This window comes from Erythrolamprus reginae, chromosome 2, assembly GCF_031021105.1.
Source record: "Erythrolamprus reginae isolate rEryReg1 chromosome 2, rEryReg1.hap1, whole genome shotgun sequence".
Lineage (NCBI taxonomy): Eukaryota > Metazoa > Chordata > Lepidosauria > Squamata > Dipsadidae > Erythrolamprus > Erythrolamprus reginae.
Window position 1 is genome coordinate 104,048,746 of NC_091951.1, and position 21,056 is coordinate 104,069,801.

The 21,056-nt window shown below is 36.7% G+C and overlaps 1 protein-coding gene across 1 annotated transcript in view; it reads right to left on the reverse strand.

Annotated features, from left to right (window-relative positions):
• SGCD (sarcoglycan delta) overlaps nt 1-21,056 on the reverse strand; it is a 319,572-nt gene that overhangs the window by 207,231 nt on the left and 91,285 nt on the right. Inside the window, exon 3 of the mRNA XM_070739007.1 lies at nt 9,901-10,086. Coding sequence (XP_070595108.1) covers nt 9,901-10,086 — 186 coding nt within the window. The remainder of the gene's footprint in view (nt 1-9,900; nt 10,087-21,056) is intronic.

Below are 21,056 nucleotides of genomic sequence, written 5' to 3' on the forward strand. Positions count from 1 at the left end.
GGACACACACACTTGACCTGGTGTTCGACCGGGGCAGTGGAGATATAATCTGGAAATAAGGGGTATACTCCACCAACTGCCTATTAAAATCTTATTATTATTAATCTTATTATTGAATAAGTTTGTCCCATCTGCAAATGAAATCTACTTTTTGTAAGTCGGTTCTTATCTTATGTTTCAGAATAATTCTGAACAATTAGTCTCATCTGCATAACAAACCTTCAGATACAAAACAGCTGTTAGATCACTAATGAAGATACATTTTCTTCCAGTGTAAAGCATACCCAGTGAATGAATGTTTACAACAATAGAAAGAGAGATATATAGTGAAAGGTTGGGTGTAAACTTGTGCTATACATTTCTTATCTCCTACTTTTAATTTCCTTGTCTTACGGTATCTTACCTTCTTTCTGAACTTTGCATAACTTTTCTTAGCACAAAAAGAAGTTGACTAATGTTCTCTTTCTATTTATTTTGTTTATTTCTAACACATTGCATCTTTCACAGTTGTCCTACACAGTTATCATGGGTGCATCCCAGAAGATATCCACTATACCTATAAAACCATTTTTTCCACCCTGTTTTAAAAGTTCGAGCTCGTAGAAAATTTGTGAGCTTGAACTCACAATTTGTTTTCTATTTTTTTTGGGGGGGAGATGATTGTTGTTGATTTATTTTGTCTTTGGAGATAAATATAAACAATTGTCTGGGAAAGATGCCAAAACTTAGTCTAATCAGCATTCCTTAGATAACAAGTCCATTCATCATTTAAGCATATGAATTTGCTCACCGAAGTTCTGGCCAACAAGCATCCAGCAGAGAATGTCTTTTTGAAGCAGAAATCACATTTTTAAAGCCTTGTTCAATCACACACCCCAGTCTCACATCTCTCCCATTGAACGACGTTGAAATGCCACACCCAATTTCCCAAGAGCCTTTGCCTTTATACTCCTGGAAGTGACATCACACTCCAAAGAGGCTAAATCTGCACACTAATACCTTTTACTATGCAACTCTTCTCAACAATCTCTTATAGTGAGAATCTATCCACTGACTTTCTACTCTAATGTCTTTCTCATCCTCCAACTGGGACCACTCCTCCATTGTCATATCAGCTCCCTCTAGTGGTTCCTCAGACTCACTCAGGTCACTTTCTCCCTCACTCTCGCTCTCTGCATCAGGTGGCAACCCCCCCCCCCCGGCCCAGAGCATCCAGGGGGGGGCTGGCTCATCCTCTTCAGAATCTGACATGACCTGAGGTGGATAAGGAGCACTCAAAACACTACCTACCTACCTACCTACCTACCTATCATCATCATTTATGGAAGGGAGGTATCCTGATCTACCCCAGAATCCTTGACATACTTGTCATTCCCATTAGAATACAACCAGTAGGGCAAGTTTCTTGTAACATAATGGATTAGCAATAACATTGCTCTCGTAACTTTTCAGAAGTGATTCTGGTTGCTTTTGCACGACAAGTTCTGTTGATGCTACTGCTAGTAACCTACAAAATTGTTTCTCAAAGAAAGAAGGGAATTGCCTGAACATTTGATTACAAAGTGATGCTAGTATCCTGGTTCATGTTTCAGTGCATGTTAATAAGTTAATAAACAATGACTAGCCAATTCATTATGTCTATTAGAAAATAGAAACAGAACTTTCAGTCTCGGGTAGGATCTGCTTTGACTAGATGTTATTATTATTTGCTGTTAAGAGCAAAAACTGGTTCATGCTTAAGATGACCCAGGAGAAATAATTAACAAGGAATACTGCTAGGTGATTAGATTTTATTCAGAAAGAATTTTAATGAAAAAGTAATTAAAACAAAGCCCATTACTTTAAATATTTAATGTCTAATACATCTTTCCTACTGCATTATCCTATGATTGTCCTTACCAAATTGTAATGAGACAGGTAGTTTTTTCCACAAGAGAGAATAAGTATATTAAAAACAACTTTTCCTAACCAATTAAAAATTATCTCCAAAATAAAGCAAGGTAATGATAATAGTTGGCATTTATAAAGCATTTAATCCTATATCTGGAGTTTTATACAGAAATCATCATCCACCTTTTATTGGGGTCAGTAACATTACTGAAATAGTACAGTATATAATTGCACATATCAGTGTCTACGTAGAGATACTAAATAGTAATATAAAATGCCAAAAATGTTACACCGAACCTATTACACCTTATCAGCAGAGTGTATTCCAATGGCTTCGTCTGCTGTTAATAATGATAACAACCTATGGCATATCAGCACAAATATGATTACGATAAACATTGCTGTTGGGTCTTTGTCCGATATCAGGTGATGCTGATGGAACTTATCTACCAGTCACAGTAAAATAGGATATAAGTCAAGGGTATCAAGGCCCATACTGGTGTTTTCCCCCCCTGAATCTACTCTCAAGAACTGCTGATGGCAAGATATTAAGTTGCATTAGCATAAAAAAAATCTCTATCAAATTTTTGAATGATGAACTGCTCAAAGCATCTGAGTGATTGGGTTTAAAATGAGTCTTATGACAACTCAGCTCAACTCTGGACATGGAGTTCTATGTTCAGAAAACTTTTGGCCAAGATCTGTTGATAAGATAAAGCCAAAACACTTAAGGAAATATCCATAATGCTTCAGTTTGTCAACATTGACTCTTTTCAGGAAGATAGACATTATAGCTACTGACCAGAGTTTGAGAAGCCAAAACTTGTCAAAGAAAGTTAAACCTTAGCCAATAACCAAATCTTTATTTCAGCCATTTACTTTCCTTAACAACTCTTTTCTATGGAGATGATAAATTGTCACTTTGTTAAGGATGGTAAAGAAGAGCTATGGGGAAGAGTCCACAGTTGATCTCCTTGGCTACAACCAGCACATATAATACTGTATGCATGCTTGCATTGCTCACTGACTCATTCTCTGCCATCTGTTGCTTTTCATATTTCCTGAATACTCTCCTTTCACTAGAGTAGGACAAATTGCCAAAGAAAGTGTGAGAATTAGCTCATGTAGAGCTAATTTAGAATTAGACCCCCATTAATACATGCTCAGTGTTTAAAAGATACTTGAAAAATTATATGGAAATGAAGTGGCTTTATTTATTTACGATTTGTTTTTCAAATAATTTTTAAAATCTAGAGAATTTCTAGAATCCGGGCACTTTAGGCATCAATAGACACATAGACATAAAGAATGTCTACATACTGTGCCAAAGAGACAATCAATAAACAAATAATCAACACCCAAAGGTTCACAGATTAACATCAGTCCAACAATCAAGTAAACAATGCCCTAATCAAGGAACTGCCAAAGAAATCAACACTAAATAGCCTAATCAAAGAACCTCTAAAACCATCCCAGGGCAAGCCACTAGAACAGTGGTTCCCAACATTTTTTTGGCCCACCTAAGCATCTCTAAAGTTCTGATGACCCCCCACATGACATATAATTCTTACTATTCAAAAAGTGAACTCCTACTCATGTAGAGGAAGCCTAAAAAGCCATTAACTTCGTTTAAACAAGGTTCCAATTGACCCATTAAAAAGCAAATTGCCCCCGTGTGGGATGTGGGGCTTACATTGGGAACCACTCCACTAGAATATAAATGGAGAGCAAACCCCATTCCTTATTAGCACTGATGTTGTTACCTGGTTTCAGTAATAAAACATCAGCAAGAAAACAACCAAGCTTAGGGAGCACCAAGGATCCCTCATTTCAATCCTGAAGTATAAATATTCCCCTTTATTAATTTCATTCTACAGTCACTATTAAAAGCTTGAAAAAACAAAACAACTAATCAAAATAAGTGTTAGAAGCAGAAAACTGCATTCCAAAAAGCTATGATTTAATATACTTTACCACCCTAAAGACCATGGACACCTCTATACACTACTCCCAACCCTCTTCTGTAAATTGTGCCATCTATTAGTCAAAGATGTAAACTCAGCAATTCATAAATGTAAGTAAGCCTTCTCCCATTCCAAAAATATATACCAACATTGTATGGAAAGGGAGTAATGTCAGCAACTTTGTCCCAGGAATAGATCAAACTTGAAGAATCTCCTTGAATGTCCAGCTGAATGAAACCATTAATGGGTGGGAACTGCTGTAGATGAGGGTAAGGTTGGACTTACTTGTGAAAGTAGCCATCTTAGCCTTTCTCTGCTATCCCCAAGGCTACTCACCCAAAATCTATATGAGTCTAGCAGCACAGGTTAGCATGGCCTCTCATTAAATTACAATGAGTGCTCATTATACCCAGAAAATGCTCATGGCATTTTAATGAGTACAACAAACATTCTGCTGGGAAAAGCTCATGGGTGCAATAAAAGCTTATAATAGGCCTACACAAGAAGTTATTTGAAAAAGGCAACTAATGGTAAGTACTTTCAATTTCTCATATTGCAAATTTTGAGTCAAGTATCCAGAATGAGAAGAAAGAATACAGTATGTCACATAAACACATAAACCCACACAGATAGCCAAGACACCAGAATACAATGTCTGCAAAAAAAATAAGCAAGCTCAGAGAGCACCAAGTAAACACATAATGTTTACTTATTTTACTTTGAGATTCATGCAATCTCTTTCTTGGGCTTTGGGATATGTGTGTGTGTGTGTATGCTTCCTCCCATATTTGGGTTACCAGGTGATTCAACAGAAAAAACATATAATTCCTTGCCTGGTTCAGCTGATACAGAGAGGAGAACTTGTGGCTTAGAGGTTAAAGCAACTGCTTGACAAGGTAAACAGCCCAACTTCAAATCCCAGAAGGGTATGGCTAGCTGATGAGAGCTAAATAGTTTGAAATAGATCAATATTACTCTCCCTTTATTGCTTTATCAGTAAAAATGTTTACATATATATATAAAAGTGTCCTAAAAATGCAAGTTCCATGTGTGGTTATAGAAGAAATGATAGATATAGTGTGTGGGCCTATTATGCGTGCAATGTCTTGATCGGCATTACTTAAAAGTCTGCATCTCTCCAATGGTGGTTTTACACTGTGACAATGTTATCAGGGAAACTAACAAAAGCTTAGTACAATAAAAATTTTTTAAAAAAACTTCCTGAGATCGTGAGGTCTATTTTTTTTAATCTATTTTTATCTATCTATCTATCTATCTATCTATCTATCTATCTATCTATCTATCTATCTATCTATACACACATACACACATACACACATACATACATACATACATACATACATATGCATATACATATATATTACACATACACTACAAATATTTATATCCCTCCCAAAGGCATAGGCTACAACTCTGATATTGAATATTTGGCCCGCAGTATGAAGTTACAGTATCTGTGAGTTCAACCAGGTCTGCAAGGGTGTCCTCAAAAATATTCCAGCCTTTAGCTTTAACTCTGTCTCTTCAGTCAAAGTCCTGATTTAATTGTTGGTTTTGTCTTTGTCTGTTATCTGTAAACTTAGAGAGAGCTTGAGAAGGATTCCATGGACCATTGTTGTTGGTCCTTACCATGAGTTGCTGTGGGCCACTCTAATCATTGCATGATTTACCTTGTGAGCAGGTACAAGGTAAATCATGCAATGATTAGAGTGGCCCACAGCAACTCATGGTAAGGACCAACAACAATGGTCCATGGAATCCTTCTCAAGCTCTCTCTAAGTTTATTTAAATTAGCTCTCTTAAAGTCCAAGATTCTAGTTTGACTTAGTTCTACTACTTTTGTTTGCATATTATTAAATTCCAATATTGCATGATCACTTGCCCCCAAGGTTCCTGTACCTTCTACAATTTTATCTCTGTTAGTGAGAATTAAATCCAATATGGCTGATCCCCTTGTTCCCTTCTGTACCTTTTTGGGTAACAAAGTTGTCTGCAAGATTTGTTAGGAACCTGTTGGATTTTCCATTTAGTGCAGAGTTTGTCTTCCACTTGATGTTTTAAGTATTGCCCATAAGATCATATGCTGCAATGTCCTACCTGTCAATGACTACTTCAGCTTCAACCGCAACAACATAAGAGCAAGCACGCAACAGATTCAAACTTAATATTAACCACTACAAACTTGACTGTAAAAAATATGACTTTAACAATCGAGTTGTCAAAGCATGGAACTCATTACCAGACTCAATAGTGTCAACCCCTAACCCCCAACATTTCTCCCTTAGATTATCCACAATTGACCTCTCCAGGTTCCTAAGAGGTCAGTAAGGGGCGTACATAAGTGCATCAGTGTGTCTTTCGTCCCTTGTCCAATTGTCTTTCCTTTATCTCATATATCATATATATTTTCTTTCTTTCATATATCTTCTCCTCTATTTTATATTTTTCTTTATATATATTACCTCATGTCTAAATAAATAAGTAAGTAAATAAATAAATAAATAAATAAATGTTAGGGTAATTAAAATCCTCCATTAATATTGTGATGTGCTTTCTACATACTTTAGTTAGCTGACTAGCAAAAGGTTCATCCACTTCCTCGGTTTGGTTGGGTGGCCTATATTATAGACCTATGACAATCTCATTCCTTCCACTTTAATATTGATCAAAATGAATTCAAGGTAATTCATTATTGTCGTGTCTATTTCTGTAGATATATGGTTATTTCTTATATATATATATAGTGCAACTCGACCTCCTCTTTTATTTGGTCTATTTTTTAAAAATAATTTAAATCCCTCTAGCTGTATATTTGATTTGTCAGTTTCATCCCAACAAGTTTCTGTGATGGCAATGATATCATATCTTCTGTCATTTACTTGAATTTCTAATTCACCCTGTTTGTTCCTCATATTTTATGCATTTGTGTATAGACATTTGCATCCATTTTGATTGACCATGTGTTTACTGTTTACATAACCTGTGTTGTGCCTGACTGCCCCTACTTTCTTGCCACCTGTTTGATTAGTGCACATGGCATGGCATTCACTGTTAAATGTTTTCCTTTGCTTGATATAAATGATTTCGCAGATACAGTTTAACAGATGAGTTACTACACATCTAGCATTTGACAGATTTACTAGGTTGTACAGATTGGAATGACCAAGGAGAATAATAGAAGTGAATGTTGTGTACATAAACTAACATTTGAATCCTTTACAACAGTATGATGATAACCTCAAAATAACTGCATCAGGAAAACCCTGAAGAATCTAGCTATCAAGCATGGGAACACATGATTTACTGCTTTTATGCACTAATTCCAAAAATATAATTCAGAAGAAACCAGGCTCATATGTTATATTTCCTTTCCATCACAGAGGTTTAAGCAAGATTTTACAATTGATACTATCTCCTAGTCATTTGCAACAAGATAACTATCCTGATATGGATTTCACTAAAACTTGAATAGAAAAGGTAAAAAAAGGAAGGGGTGTAATATAACACAATTATTCCCATGAAGGTCTTCAACAAAATTAAAAAGAAACACACAGTTGCATTTTAGACAGTCAATGAAAATTTTCTTTACAGATTTGTCATAGGATTTGTTTTTTGGTCATCTCCCCCCCCCCCATGAAATTTTTATGGAAAGTGTTTTTTAAATTTAATTTATTATTATTATTTCTTTTATTCATTAAACATGAAACTCATACAACTGAACATATAAAAATGTGTTACAAATATTAATGACTGGTGCTGATGGTTAATAGGAGTTGCTGCCAGCATCCTAGATATCAACCTACATCTTCATACTTATATCTTCATACCTACATACATACAACTTCTTAAGATGTATGATGTTCCAAGTAGTACAGGTCTGTTTGTTTTTTTACAGTTTTGCTGGTGTTATTGCAGGTAGCTCAATTTCTTGATGTGTTTTATAAATTCTTGGACATGGTACCAAGTGCCCTAATGGCAATGGGTATCACTGTTACCTGTTTCATCCACAGCCATGTAGTTTCTATGGCCAGGTTGCATTATTATTATTATCATTATCATTGTTATTATTGTAGTGTAATTGTATTGTATTGTTTAGTGTAGTGAAGACTGTTTTTCAGTCTTAAATGCATAACAAAGGAAATTGCACCCCCCCAGTGGCATTCTCTTTCAATATATATCTGCCAACTGTTAGGTCACTCACATAATAATAGTGTAGGACAGGGTTCATTTTTAGGAATTATACTAACCTCCTTCTGTGTAATAAGGTTTGCTGTAGAAACAAATTTGGCGATTTTTTTCTCCAGCAAAGAAGATAGATAACCATACTTTTTATTTTACTGACAACTAGGACTGAAAATAATGTAAAATATGAAAACTTAGAATTGGATTTTGTTTGTTTTTCTGTCTCATTTTCTCACAGACAAGTATTTTCAAAGGTCATCAACTATCTAGGAGAAATGTTGATTTCATAAGCTGGACTTATAGTTCAAGAAAGCTTTTGACAGAATGCTCCATGATATTTACTTTACTCAAATGTTAAAATATGAATAGATGATCTCACCATTAGATGGACACAAAGTTGGCTGAAACTCTTGCATTGCAAGAGTCCTTGCCAATCATCCTCCACAGTCTGCCTGGAGAGTAATACTGTATTTAATAGAATTTCATAGGACTTTGCATCCTGTGTTGCACAATATTTTCATCATTAATGATTATGAAGGCAGCACATGACCAAACTGGTTGGAATGGCTAATACTTTAGATGAAAGGGAGAAGATTTTAAAAGAACTTTCAAAAGGACTTGATATGAGAAATTATAAGAGCTGTTGTGGCACAGTACACAGAATGCAATATTGCAAGCTCATTCTGCCCACTGCTATGAATTCAATCCTGACCGACTCAAAGTTGATTAAGCCTTACATCTTTCTGAGGACCCAGATTATTGGGAGCAATTGCTGATTCTGTAAACTGCTTAGAGAGGATTGTAAAGCAGTCTGAAGTGATATATAAGTCTAAGTCCTATTGCTTTAACAACTTACAATCAACTGCTGAATTCTAAGCAAAGTAATATAATGACTGACTTTATACAACTCTTTCAAGACTTAAAAATAAAAGGCTAACTTTCATCTGGTACTGATTTAAAAATGACAAGGAGGAATATAGTCTGAATGTATTTAAATGAGTGAAAGGGTAGGAAACAGAATAAATTCAGGGGAACCCTATATGCTTGAAATTTTCCCCATTTTTCTGGTTAGATTCTCTAAGAGCTGCCTTGGAAGAAAGAGAAGGGAAATTTATGCCTTGAAGCTACTAATGAAGAAAGCCAAACCATTCCTAAGCATTTTGTGGAACACTTAAACTTCAAAATGTTCAGGGGAATAGGACAGACCCACAAGGGAACATTTAGGTGGTGATCCAAATGTTGAGTGGAACTCTTAATATTTATTTTATCAGTTTTTATTTTAGATTTTTTTGAAAAAATCCTGCCTTTATTATTTTTATAAATAACTCATGGTGGAAAACATATCTAATACTTCCTCTTCGTCCTATTTTCCCCACAACTATAACATTCGGAGTCTTCAGAGAAGAGCGGCATACAAATCTAATTAATAATAATAATAATAATAATAATAACAACAACAACAACAACAACAACAACAATAATAATTGTGGGGGCTGAGAGAAAGAGAATGACTGGGCTACAATCAACCAGCCAGCTTTCATGCCTAAAGCAGAATTACAATTTAAGGATTACCTGGTTTCTACCCAGATTCCTTAACCACCAGCCCAAATTGGCTACTTGTAGAACTTCGGAATTAAAGTACAGATCCACTAGTCAACTTGTGAATTAAGAACAGAGAAAGTAGATCCATCTCAAGTCTTGCCTACGACTAATGCCTGAGTTCATTTTAAACATTCTTGAGATCTAAATGTTTAACTACTATTATAGCTGTATATCCTAACTTTAAAGCCTGAAGAAAATTTGTAATGAACAAGTTTTTTCAAGCAAAATTTCATCTACTTACAATTGTGAAATTCATAACTTTGAGAATCCAGATGGTCATGGCAAGATTCACCAGGATTAAAATCATTAGAAGTAGCACAAAAAAATAGAGGCACCTCTTCCGCCAACCATAAATCCCCACTTTGTATACATGTGGTCCTTCTGAGCTGTGCATGGTGCTTCTCTGGGCATATTGTTCCTGAGGCATCTGAAAAAGAAAACATAACCAGACATCATAGGCATAAACTGTAGGCATGATGAGACTATATATTCCTTTATTTAAATAATTAAATGGCTGCCCATTTCACAACAGTGAAATGAGGCAATATACCATGATAAAACAATAAACATACCACAAACATCTGGGTGATCAAGCAAAATATCATCTACTTACAAGTATGAAATTGAAATAATTGAAATAATCACGGGGTGAAAGGGTAGTAAGGCTCAGGACTTTTTTGAGTGCAGGCACAGTTTGTAGGTCCAACAAAATAGTACCTGGCTTATGTCCCCTCCAAGATCTGGTGACAGAAACAATGGAAGTCCTGAAAATAGCCTCTTAGCAAGTGAATATAAAATAAAGCATTTTGGAAATACCTGTGTAGATAAGATACTTTTTTGGGCTTTGTGACTGTACTACAGATACTGATGCTTCATTACTGAGCTGCAGAAGCCTAATTTAAAAAAATGTAGGAGGGAAAAACATTTATTGACAAAATGGTGTTATTTATGGTATGGTTATAATTCTCCTTTTTTACTTATTCCTTTTTTTGCAAAAATGCAAAAACACACAAACAAAAAAACTGAAGAAGAGATGGGGAATAATTTAATTTGATAAAATGAATCAACCCAATTCACGCTTTCCGGAATAAAAGGAAAATGACTTATATGCTCTAATCGCTCAGAATTCATCACTCTGGATTTTGCCATTATATTTTTGCTAATACAAAAAATATTTTTTAAACAAAAAATATAGTTAAAGGATATTCTGTATGTCATGAAAAATAATGTGGAAATGTACAAGTCAGTTGTTTGACAGTTTTTAATTTTTAATTTATGTACTGACCTACCGTGTTTCCCCGAAAGTAAGACAGTGTCTTACTTTCTTTTTATCCCCAAAAGCCCCACTATGTCTTACTTTCAGGGTATGTCTTATATTGGAAAAAAATTGACGAATTTTTTTTTTTAACCATAAAATTAACATTTAGACGCGGTGACGTATGGAGAGGGGGACGGTGCGGACGTGGGCAGGAGGCGGCGCGCAGCTAGATGAGAGGGAGGCGGCAATACCCCCGTGTTTCCCCGAAAGTAAGACATATGTCTTACTTTCGGGGTATGGCTTATATTAGCCGACCCCCCTGAGACCCCCGATACGTCTTACAATCGGGGGTGTCTTACTATCGGGGAAACAGGGTAGAAATCGAGTAGTATGGAATTATGAATTAAAATATATGTAAGATTGATACTAAACAATGAAAAAAGGGTCAATCTAATTGTATTTGGGTCAGAAGCAACCAGGAAACAAAAGGACTGTAGTAAGGGCTCAAACTGCATGAAACATTATGTGAAAATTGAATAGATCGATCCCTTTCCTGAGGTCAGAAAGAAATCAACCATATAGACATATATGAAGAGCTTAATTTCTGTGTTTTCAGTGGGAGGGGGGCACACTTTCTGTGCAAATACAGTACCGCATTTAAGTTATGAACATTATGAGCCTACAATAAAGCATAATCTAGTCATGTGTTCCCTCTGAATTTCTGCTCTAAGTAGATAGTTAAATGTCTGAGCAGTCAAGATTTATAGCTGAACTTACTAGAAAGTCTGCATTACACTGGGAAGCAAAGTAAACAAAAGTAAAACTTTTCTATGATAACTTTATGAAGATACACTGCAAATGCTATTTCTAGGTCTCCTAGAAATTCCCCTATTAAGTCATTTGTTTCAATAACTTTACTATATATGGTTATCTTATAAATGACAAAATGAACAATCAAACAATCATTAAAAAGAAACAAAACAGAAAAACATCAAGTGTTCAAACATCTAGAAATTGTACCAGATGTTTGCTTATTTTTTTCCTTCTATATTGTTCCCAAGCTATTAAATTCACTCAGAATGATACTCAGTCTTTATTTTTCCTCTTTTAGGGAACAACTCACATTCTTCTTTACTGACTAGGCCTGCTCAGTTTGAGTTAGTTTTAACAGGGGTTTTAAGGTTTTCTCTTTCTTTTAAAATTATTTTCAGTTTTCTTAACTGTCATATAGGCTAAAATCCTAAATGCAGGTGTATGCCTTTAAGTTGGTGCTGATTGCTAGTGATGGCCTGGAGAGGGGCGCCATACAAATCTAATAAAACTTAAACTTAAACCTTAATATGGACTGCCTGAATTTGCAGGTTTTCTTGGAAGTGTTTTTTGGAAATGGTTTGGCATTGTCTCCTTCTTTTGAGGACTGGCTGAGAGAGACAAACTGGCTGACGTTCCTTCACTGGCAATGTTACAGTTGGACGAAGAGATATGTCTAGTTTGTTTGTTTTTGTGTGTCCACAGAAGTGTGGGAAAACAAACTAACAGAGCTCTCAGTGACCTTACCAAGATCTTTCACTAAGAAGAATCATCAGTGGACAAAAGCAAGAGTTGACCTGTACTCCCCTACTTTTATGTACCACTCAAAACACGCAATATATACATGCCTCTCTGTTCAATTGTATTGTTACCAGGGACCCCCAACCTGTCATTTTAGTTGGGGTCTTTGGCCTGCCACACTTGATACTATTTTAGTATGTATTCTTTATTGTGGGAAACTGGGAGGGGGAAATTGCATGAGGGCTGTTTGCAGGTATCCATAACAAATTCTTTCTTGAAAGCCAAGGTCATCCTTTGTCTCTGCACACCTGCACCTGTACAGAAAGAGATGGGTGGATTTGCTAGCCTAGTAATTGGAGATTGGTCAATGTGATGGACTTGGGTGTGCTTGTGGGGGGGGGGCAAGGGCTTAAACAGGGCTTAAACTTTCAACTGGGTGGTAAAAATCAAGGACTTCTGTTACATACTGAGGTACAGTCTAAATTTGCATGTCGCTCACTGATTGGCCCAGCCATGAGTGGGAGTTTTGAATGGCTGTCAGAAACCAGCCACATCGAAAGCAAGCCCTTAAAAGCAACAAGGCTGGCAAAAATCTACCCCAAATGTTGGAAATGTAAAATGGAATTAGGCACATATTATCACATGTGGTGGATGTGTCTCGGGACCAGGACCTACTGGAAGAAAGTTCAAAGCTGGTTAAAAGAAATTACATTAATTAACATAGAATTAAAACTGAAGATATTTCTCTTAGGTATAACGAACCAAAAATAAATAAATAAAATTGATACTTGATAATCCATATAACAACAGTGGCAAGAATTTGTTACATACAATTTTGGAAAAAAAGACAACAGTTCTCACCAACCTAGTGGTTATAAATAAAATACTTGAAGTGGTGGAAATGAACAGATTAATAATGAGAATAAAAGAAAAAGAAGAAACAGACTACTACAAAATTTGGGACAAATTGTATAAATGATTAGACAAAATGAAGGAAACAAAATAATATAGGATGCATAAGATGATATTAATGAGAATACTGTATATAGATATGAAGAATGATTTGTAAATAACAATGTGTGATAGATGGAAAAGTGTAAAACTGTAGACCATTTATTTGGGAAATGTGCAGTGAACTATTTATAGTATAAATAATCTAACTCTAAGAACCTTAATATTAGGCACAATTAATTATAATTAATTATTATTCACCAATTATGAGAACTTTAAACAATACAAATAACTGCATAGGATATGGAATGATATATGTAAAAGTAAGATAGCTTTTTAAATTTTTTGTTTTTCTCTCCCCCCTCTTTTTTGTGTTGGTTATTTATGCAGCTTTTTTTGTTAAATTTGTTTATTTTGTGTATTGCAATTTTGATACTCTACATGGTTTTTTTTGATACTCTACATAATTTTTAAGACTTTCAATAAAATATTTATAAAATTTGAAAAAAAAAGTGACTTGCATAGAGCTGACTGATATTCTACATTCGCTGCAACTGAGATACAATAAAGCCTATACTTCTTGCTGTGCCTCCTATCTCCTTTTGTTATGTGAATATAACAACTTCAGATTCAGGTTTCATCCAGATGTACCAACATGGCTCTGTTAATAAACTGGAACTTTGAGGCATACTTTGCCTCGGACTTGGAATATAATGGAATGGAATAGAATAGGAACAAAATAGAATTTTATTGGCCAAGTGTGATTGGACACACAGGAATTTGTCTTGGTACATAACAAGTGTACATAAAAGAAATGTTCATCAAGAATCATAAGATACAACTTAATGATAGTCCGCGTACAAATATGCAATCAAATCATATTAGGAACCAGTCAATATAATATAAATTATAAGGATACAAGCAACAAAGTTACAGTCATACAGTCATTTGTGGGAGGAAAATTTGTGGCAAAAATTCTTGGACAAAAATCTTGGACAGCTCATATGAAATAAATATTCCATCAACTCCCCTTGTAGTGCCTTCAAAGAATTAGAGATGTGACAATAAATAAAGATAAAACTGTGATCTTATTTGATCTGTCGGGCTCTCTGGTAGAATCCTCCCAAAAATTCACAGGTACAAATTTCAGACACACACATGTTTGAAAATTCAAAACAATGTTCTTTATAATGAAAATTCACTTAAACCAAGCCCTCTTTTGGTATAGCCAAGAGCACTTGTCTCCATACAAACTGGTAATTTGTACAAGTCCTTTATCAGTTCTGTGATACTTAGCTTGCAGCTGTGAGGCAATTCACAGTCCTTCTTCTTTCACAAAGTGAAACACACTTTGCTCTGGTTTAGTTTCAAACCGGGGAAAAATCAGCACACAAAAAGTCAAAGTCAGTAAAGCAGTCATGAAACACAACAATCAGATAATCCCCCACAATGGTCAAACCCACAGGCTGCTATTTATAGCAGCCACACTAATTACCATAGCCCCACCCAACCACAGGTGGCCTCATTTTCTTTGATAATAATCTCTCAGTTGTTGTTGTCTATGCATGGCTCTCCGCATGTGTGGCTGTATCATTAACCCTTGTTCTGAATCCAAGGAGGAGCTAGATAACTGATCTCCTTCTGAGCTGTCTGCCCCACTCTCCTCCTCCCTGTCACTCATGTCTTCTTGGTCAGAGGAGCCTTCATCAGCAGATTCCACCGGGGGCAAAACAGGCCTACAGCATGTGGATGTCTTCCCCACATCCACAGTCCTTGGGGCAGGAGCAGGGCCAGAGCTAACCACAACATTATTTAATGGCACAGCATTCTTTACATCCATAGTCCTAGAATTAATCAAACAGGATCCAATCTGAGTTGGTCACTGAGACCACAGGTTTATTCTTCCAAGCTTTTGGACTTCTGGTGGAGCCCAATCTCAGGGAACTCCCCAGGATGTGTGCTAAACAGTTCATGACATCTATGCTACACAGTACATCTACCCTAACCAAACATACCAAGATTGAGATACCCAGAATCATGGATCTCATCAGCTTTTGCCTAATCACATGTTTTCAGTTTAATGGACAAATATATCAACCAATGAAAAGAACCTCCACTGAATCACTGCTTTCAGGACTCATAAGAGTGACTACAATGCATTGTCTAGAATCTATAACACTCCCACAAATTCAAACTACGGATCTGATATGTAGGTGATACCTTTGTCATAAAAAAGAACCAACCAGAGAACACACACAAAACGTATTCAAAGGAATACAAATCATAATAGAAAAAGAAAACAACAACATGCTACCCTTCCTGGATATACCTTCCTGGATAGCCTCATCAGCAGAGACAATAATGGTAAATTAGAAAGGCAGGTCTGTCATAAAACTACCTAGATTAACTCAGTGGTCCACTATCAAAGTAACAACCAACATCCCACAATATAAGCTGTGTAACAATATGTAAGAACACTACTTAAACAAGTAAAAACACACTTCACCAACCTTGAACATCAGAAAAAGGAAACCATTATCTATACAACATCTTTCAAGAAAATGGATACCCATGAACTTTGCTCACTCAACCCAGTGAAGCACAACCAAAACAAGCTGTGAAAAGTATAATACAGTGGTACCTCTGCTTAGGAGGTAGGAACTTAATTCGTTCCCTGACCAGGTTCTTAAGTGGAAAAGTCTGTAAGAAGAAGCATTTTTCCCCATAGGAATCAATGTAAAAGCAAATAATGCCTGTGAGTGGGGAAACTACAGGGAGGGTGGAGGGTTTATGGACCTACAGTGGTTGGAAGAGGTCACAGATCTTCTACTGAACAATATTAGGCTGAACTGAACTGAAAATATCTTTGGCATAAGCTCATTAGCAGGATTCTAAGCAACAAACTGCAGTCTGTAGCTTATTAATGAACACCTAGGCTATTAGTTAACTTAACCGAAATGTAAATGAAATAGAAAAGCTTATGTTTGTCCTTTATCTCTGATTTCAGAAGGCAATTAGTTCTCATATTGTAAATAAGTACAATCACCATGCTCTATGTCAATAATACAACAAAACAATTAAAGTTTCAAATAGTGTTGGTTCTAAATTAACAGAGGAGTGTATGCCTGTTGCCTTTTCTTCAGTCCAGACAGAGTACTAAAATGCCATGACCAACTTAGGCAAAGAATCCGCAACACTAACTTTATTTATAATCAGCCCAATGCAAAGACGACAGCTTCAGGTCTGTTCTAAGCAATAGGAAAGAAAATGGCAAGATGCCATAGAGAGGCTGATTGAAGCTGTAATCTTTTACCCACTTAACTGGGAATAGGTCCATTCAGCTCAGTGACTTTACTTCTAGCCCTTTAGCAGTAAATCTCTCTTTCTAGCTTATTATAATGTCTAAGGCCACAGCAGTAGGACTTATTCTGGTGGCAAATTGTATATAATGTAATTGGCAGGGTTCTATTTTCTGATCCTGTGTGTGTGAAAAGGAATATTGGTGGTTATTTGATTAGTAAGTGTTAATTACCTAAGAGTTGTGCTAATTGCAAGGCTTGTGGAAGGGCACTGTTAGAAAGGTAGAAAGAATGTAAGACTTAGTTTCTACATATGAAGGGGATGGTGGAATGTTATTTAGATTCCTGCATTTTTGAACATTTTCTTCATTGAAGAAAATATCGCCGGCTGACTTACCGGCCCCACGGCGCTTTTGTGGAAGGGCCGGGCAGACTCGGACCCTTCCATGGCGGCCGCCATTTTGTTTTCGGCCGAAATCTCGCGAGGCGAGATTTCGGCCGGGAATGCCCTGCCCACGTGGCTGGGCATGACGTAGGGTCCGGGCGGGGCTTGCTGGCCCTATTTAAGGGCAGCAGGCCTCGAAGCAGGCCTTTTCGCCCCGGACCCAGCTCACGAGCAGACACCCACCCGCCCTTCCCTATTTTGCAGTGTGCCTGGTGGGTCGCCTTCGGGGGCCGAATGGGAATTTTTTGCAGCCTCGCCCATTAGGCGGGGCTGTTTTTTCGCCCATTCCACACTGGGGAGATGGATGTGCGGTTAGGGGGTGCTTGCATTTAATAGGTTGATTGGCTTACCTCTGGTCATTTGGGTAGGCAGGTTAGGGGCGGAAATCTGGGTGGTGGTTCAGCAACTGCGCGTTCTCCCTTGGGCATCTTTGGGGATGATTGACAGGTTCTCTCCAAGCCCATGGTGGGTGCTACCTGCGCACTTGGGGGGAACCTGTCTTTGGGTCCCGCTATTGAAGTCCCAGGGTAGGGGTGAGCCGGCGGGACCCCCCTCATGCGAGTGCATGGCAGGGTCTCAGGTGAGGGAGAGGTCCCTCACCTGGACCAGCATCGACTACGCCCTTAGTTGCCCAGGAATGTTGACCTTTTACGTCATTTCCGCCCCGGAAGTGTTTGTTTGACCCTGCAGGTCCACTGTTTCCGGGTCATAGTTGAATATGTTGATTTATGCAAATTTATGCTAATTCATGCTAATTTAATTAATAAATTATGCAAATTTATTATAATAAAAATGACCCAAGTTTAAATCCAGCTCTGGTGTCCGAGTCGTTACTCCGTCTCTTCTGCAATATATGAGCATGTACAAGAGAAAACACAAAAGCAGAATAAAAGAATATAATATACCGCCTTAGAGGTCAGTAAGGGGAGAGCATAAGTGCACTAATGTGCCTTCCGTCCCCTGTCCAATTGTCTCTCCTATATTTTATATATCTTTTCTCCCATCCATATATCCTTCCCTCTACTCTTCATTGATGTATTCTATTCTCATATCTCTTCTTCTATCCATTCCCTGATATTTACTACTATACGTTTTTATTCTCCTTAACTTTCAATTTGTATTGGACAAAATAAACAAACAAACAAACAAACAAACAAACAAACAAACAAACAAACAATTTAGCAAGTAGAACCCTGAATCTATCTTATTTGATGTATATGAAACTAAGGGTTTTGGGTGTTTTGTTTTATTTTTGAGATTTCCACTTCCCCCCTGCAGTTATAATGACAACTTGATATGCACAGAAAGAATCTTGTTTACTCCTACAGAAATATCACATGGCAATTTGACGGGGTGTAGGGAGTATAAAGCAAATGCAAAATGAAAGTGATAAAAATGTGACTAGAACAAATGGACTGGAAAAATGCTCCCCTCCCCCACTTTTTAAAAAGTTCTGTACAGATATTTTAAACTAACACGTAAGACTTCCTAAATAAGATTCTTGAATTCCAAAGGAAGTGAAATTCAGCTTATGGTTGAATTTCTATGAGGGTTTAGATAAATTTAGCCTATAAAAACAAACAAACAAACAAACAAACAAACAAACAAACAAGTGAATATATTTATTCATTTATTTAATTTATTTTGTCCAATACACAATGAGGGTTTTAGTGGGTATACACATAGTAAAATACATGATGAAGGTTATAGAGGATATACTCATAGTAAAATATATCTAAGAAAGAATAGAAGAGAAGTTATAGGAATAGAACATATCAATGAAAGAATAGAAGAAGAGATATAGGAATGGAAGAAAGGTATAGGAGATATAGGAGAGCAATAGGACGGGGGATGGAAGGCACTTGTACTCGCCCCTTACTGACCTCTTAGGAATTTGAATAGGTCAGCCATGGATAATCCAAGGGTAAAGTGTTGGGGGTTTGGGGATGACACTATGGAGTCTGGTAATGAGTTCCACGCTTCGAAAACTTGGTTACCTCCTTAATAAATTTATAAGGCTGCCCATCTCATATACATGACTTTGGGTGTTAATACAGTAGTCCTTGACTTACAACAGTTCATTTAGTGATTGTTTAAAGTTATTACAGAACTGAAAAAGTGACTTAAGGTCATTTTTCACACTTATAACTGTTGCAGCATTCCCATGGTCCCATGATCAAAATTTGGACACTTGGCAACTGGTTGACATTTATGATGGTTGCAGTGTCTTGGGGACTACAAGCAAAGTCAATGTTGAAGCCAGGTTCATTTAACAACTCCAATGGTTCATTTAACAACTATGGCAGTAGTAGTAAAACTCACTTAATAACTGTCTCACTTAGCAACACATATTTGGCTCTAATTGTGGTTGTGAGTTGAGGGCTACCTATAAAGTCCCAGTCCTGATAGCAAAGTTGGATTTTTAATGTGCTAGAAAAGCCCCTAGAAAAGTCGGTGAAAATTTTGGTGTGTCTTATACAACGAATATTGTCGTGAGGGGAGGGTGGTTGGTGCAGCACTGATCAACTGTTCTAGAAAGGGCCATGGCAGATGTGGAGAGCAGGCTGTAGTGGCAGCAAATGGCCTGCGGCAAAGGGGCTGTAGTAGCTGAACGTGCGGTGGTGATTGGGCTGCACCAAATGAGCTGCAGCGGCTGTGAACGGGACGTGGCAAATGGTTGGTAGAGAATGGGCCAGATGAATATCAGATGGATGCTGGGAGGCAGAGGCATATTTTTTTTCTTGTTTTCCTTCCCCCAAAACTAGGTGCATCTTATAGTTTAGAGTATTATGCTCTCAAAAATTAGGGTATTTTGCTTGGTTTATTTTATATTTCATATTATATTTTATAGTCTGATTGTTCAGAACTCATGTCCCTCATTTAAAATTAACTAATAAAATATGCCCATTTTCTGTCTTTATTTATATCTACAGACATTATTTCTCCTTTGTTAATAATAATTTCTAAATAGGATTTGAATTATTTTATGGAATGATCACTTGTTTCTTTTCTTCACCTAGTAATGATTTTTTACTATTTTATCTAAAAGTAAAAACTCATTTTTCTATACCTCTCTATTCTGGATTTTCATTCTTGATATCTATCCTAAAGTATTAACATCAGCACAGTTTACAGTTCTATAGCCCAGTTTAACTGCTGCCAATTAATGCATAAGTATGGCTTCTGCTGCCCATATATTATTAATTCAGCTTTTTATTTTAATACAGCTTTGCCTCTTAACGCAGGGCAAAGGATATGCTCAGAGCAGAAGGAAAATACATGTTGAATAGATCTGAGGAAAATAAACTAGACAAACAAAAAATGGAAGGGTGGTTTCAAAGTACTTCCCATGCTGTGCAACCACTTTTAAAGAAACAGCAAACAGGCCAGCTAAGGTTTAATGGTCACTGGTGAGGAAAGGCAATAAACTTTAATGCTCCAAAATAAGGCATGGAGTAACAAGACAAACATTCACTTGTCATTTGCAGGAGAGAAGCCCAACTTTTAAAATAATGTGTTCGGGAAATATTTATTTGGCAAAACATCTCATGAAATGAAAAGTAGCAGATGGTGTTGAATGGAGTAGCTTGAAGAAAAATAAAGTTTCTCCAAAACTTTTTTGAATTATGGGATACTGCAATTCTATGGTAAATACCTGTATTATTTCACTCCAATTCTGGGGAACCATAGAAAAATAAATAGGACCGTAGCATTGTTGCCTTGTGATTTACAAATGTACTGCTAAAAAAAATGTTCCAAACTACTCAGCCTTTGTCTCACAGTCTCTCTATATAATCTCTTCAGCTATATCTGACTATACTGCATGGATAGCAATTTCTGAAACATACTAGCTGATCACCGATTCTATACAACAGGCAGAACTCTCCAACTTT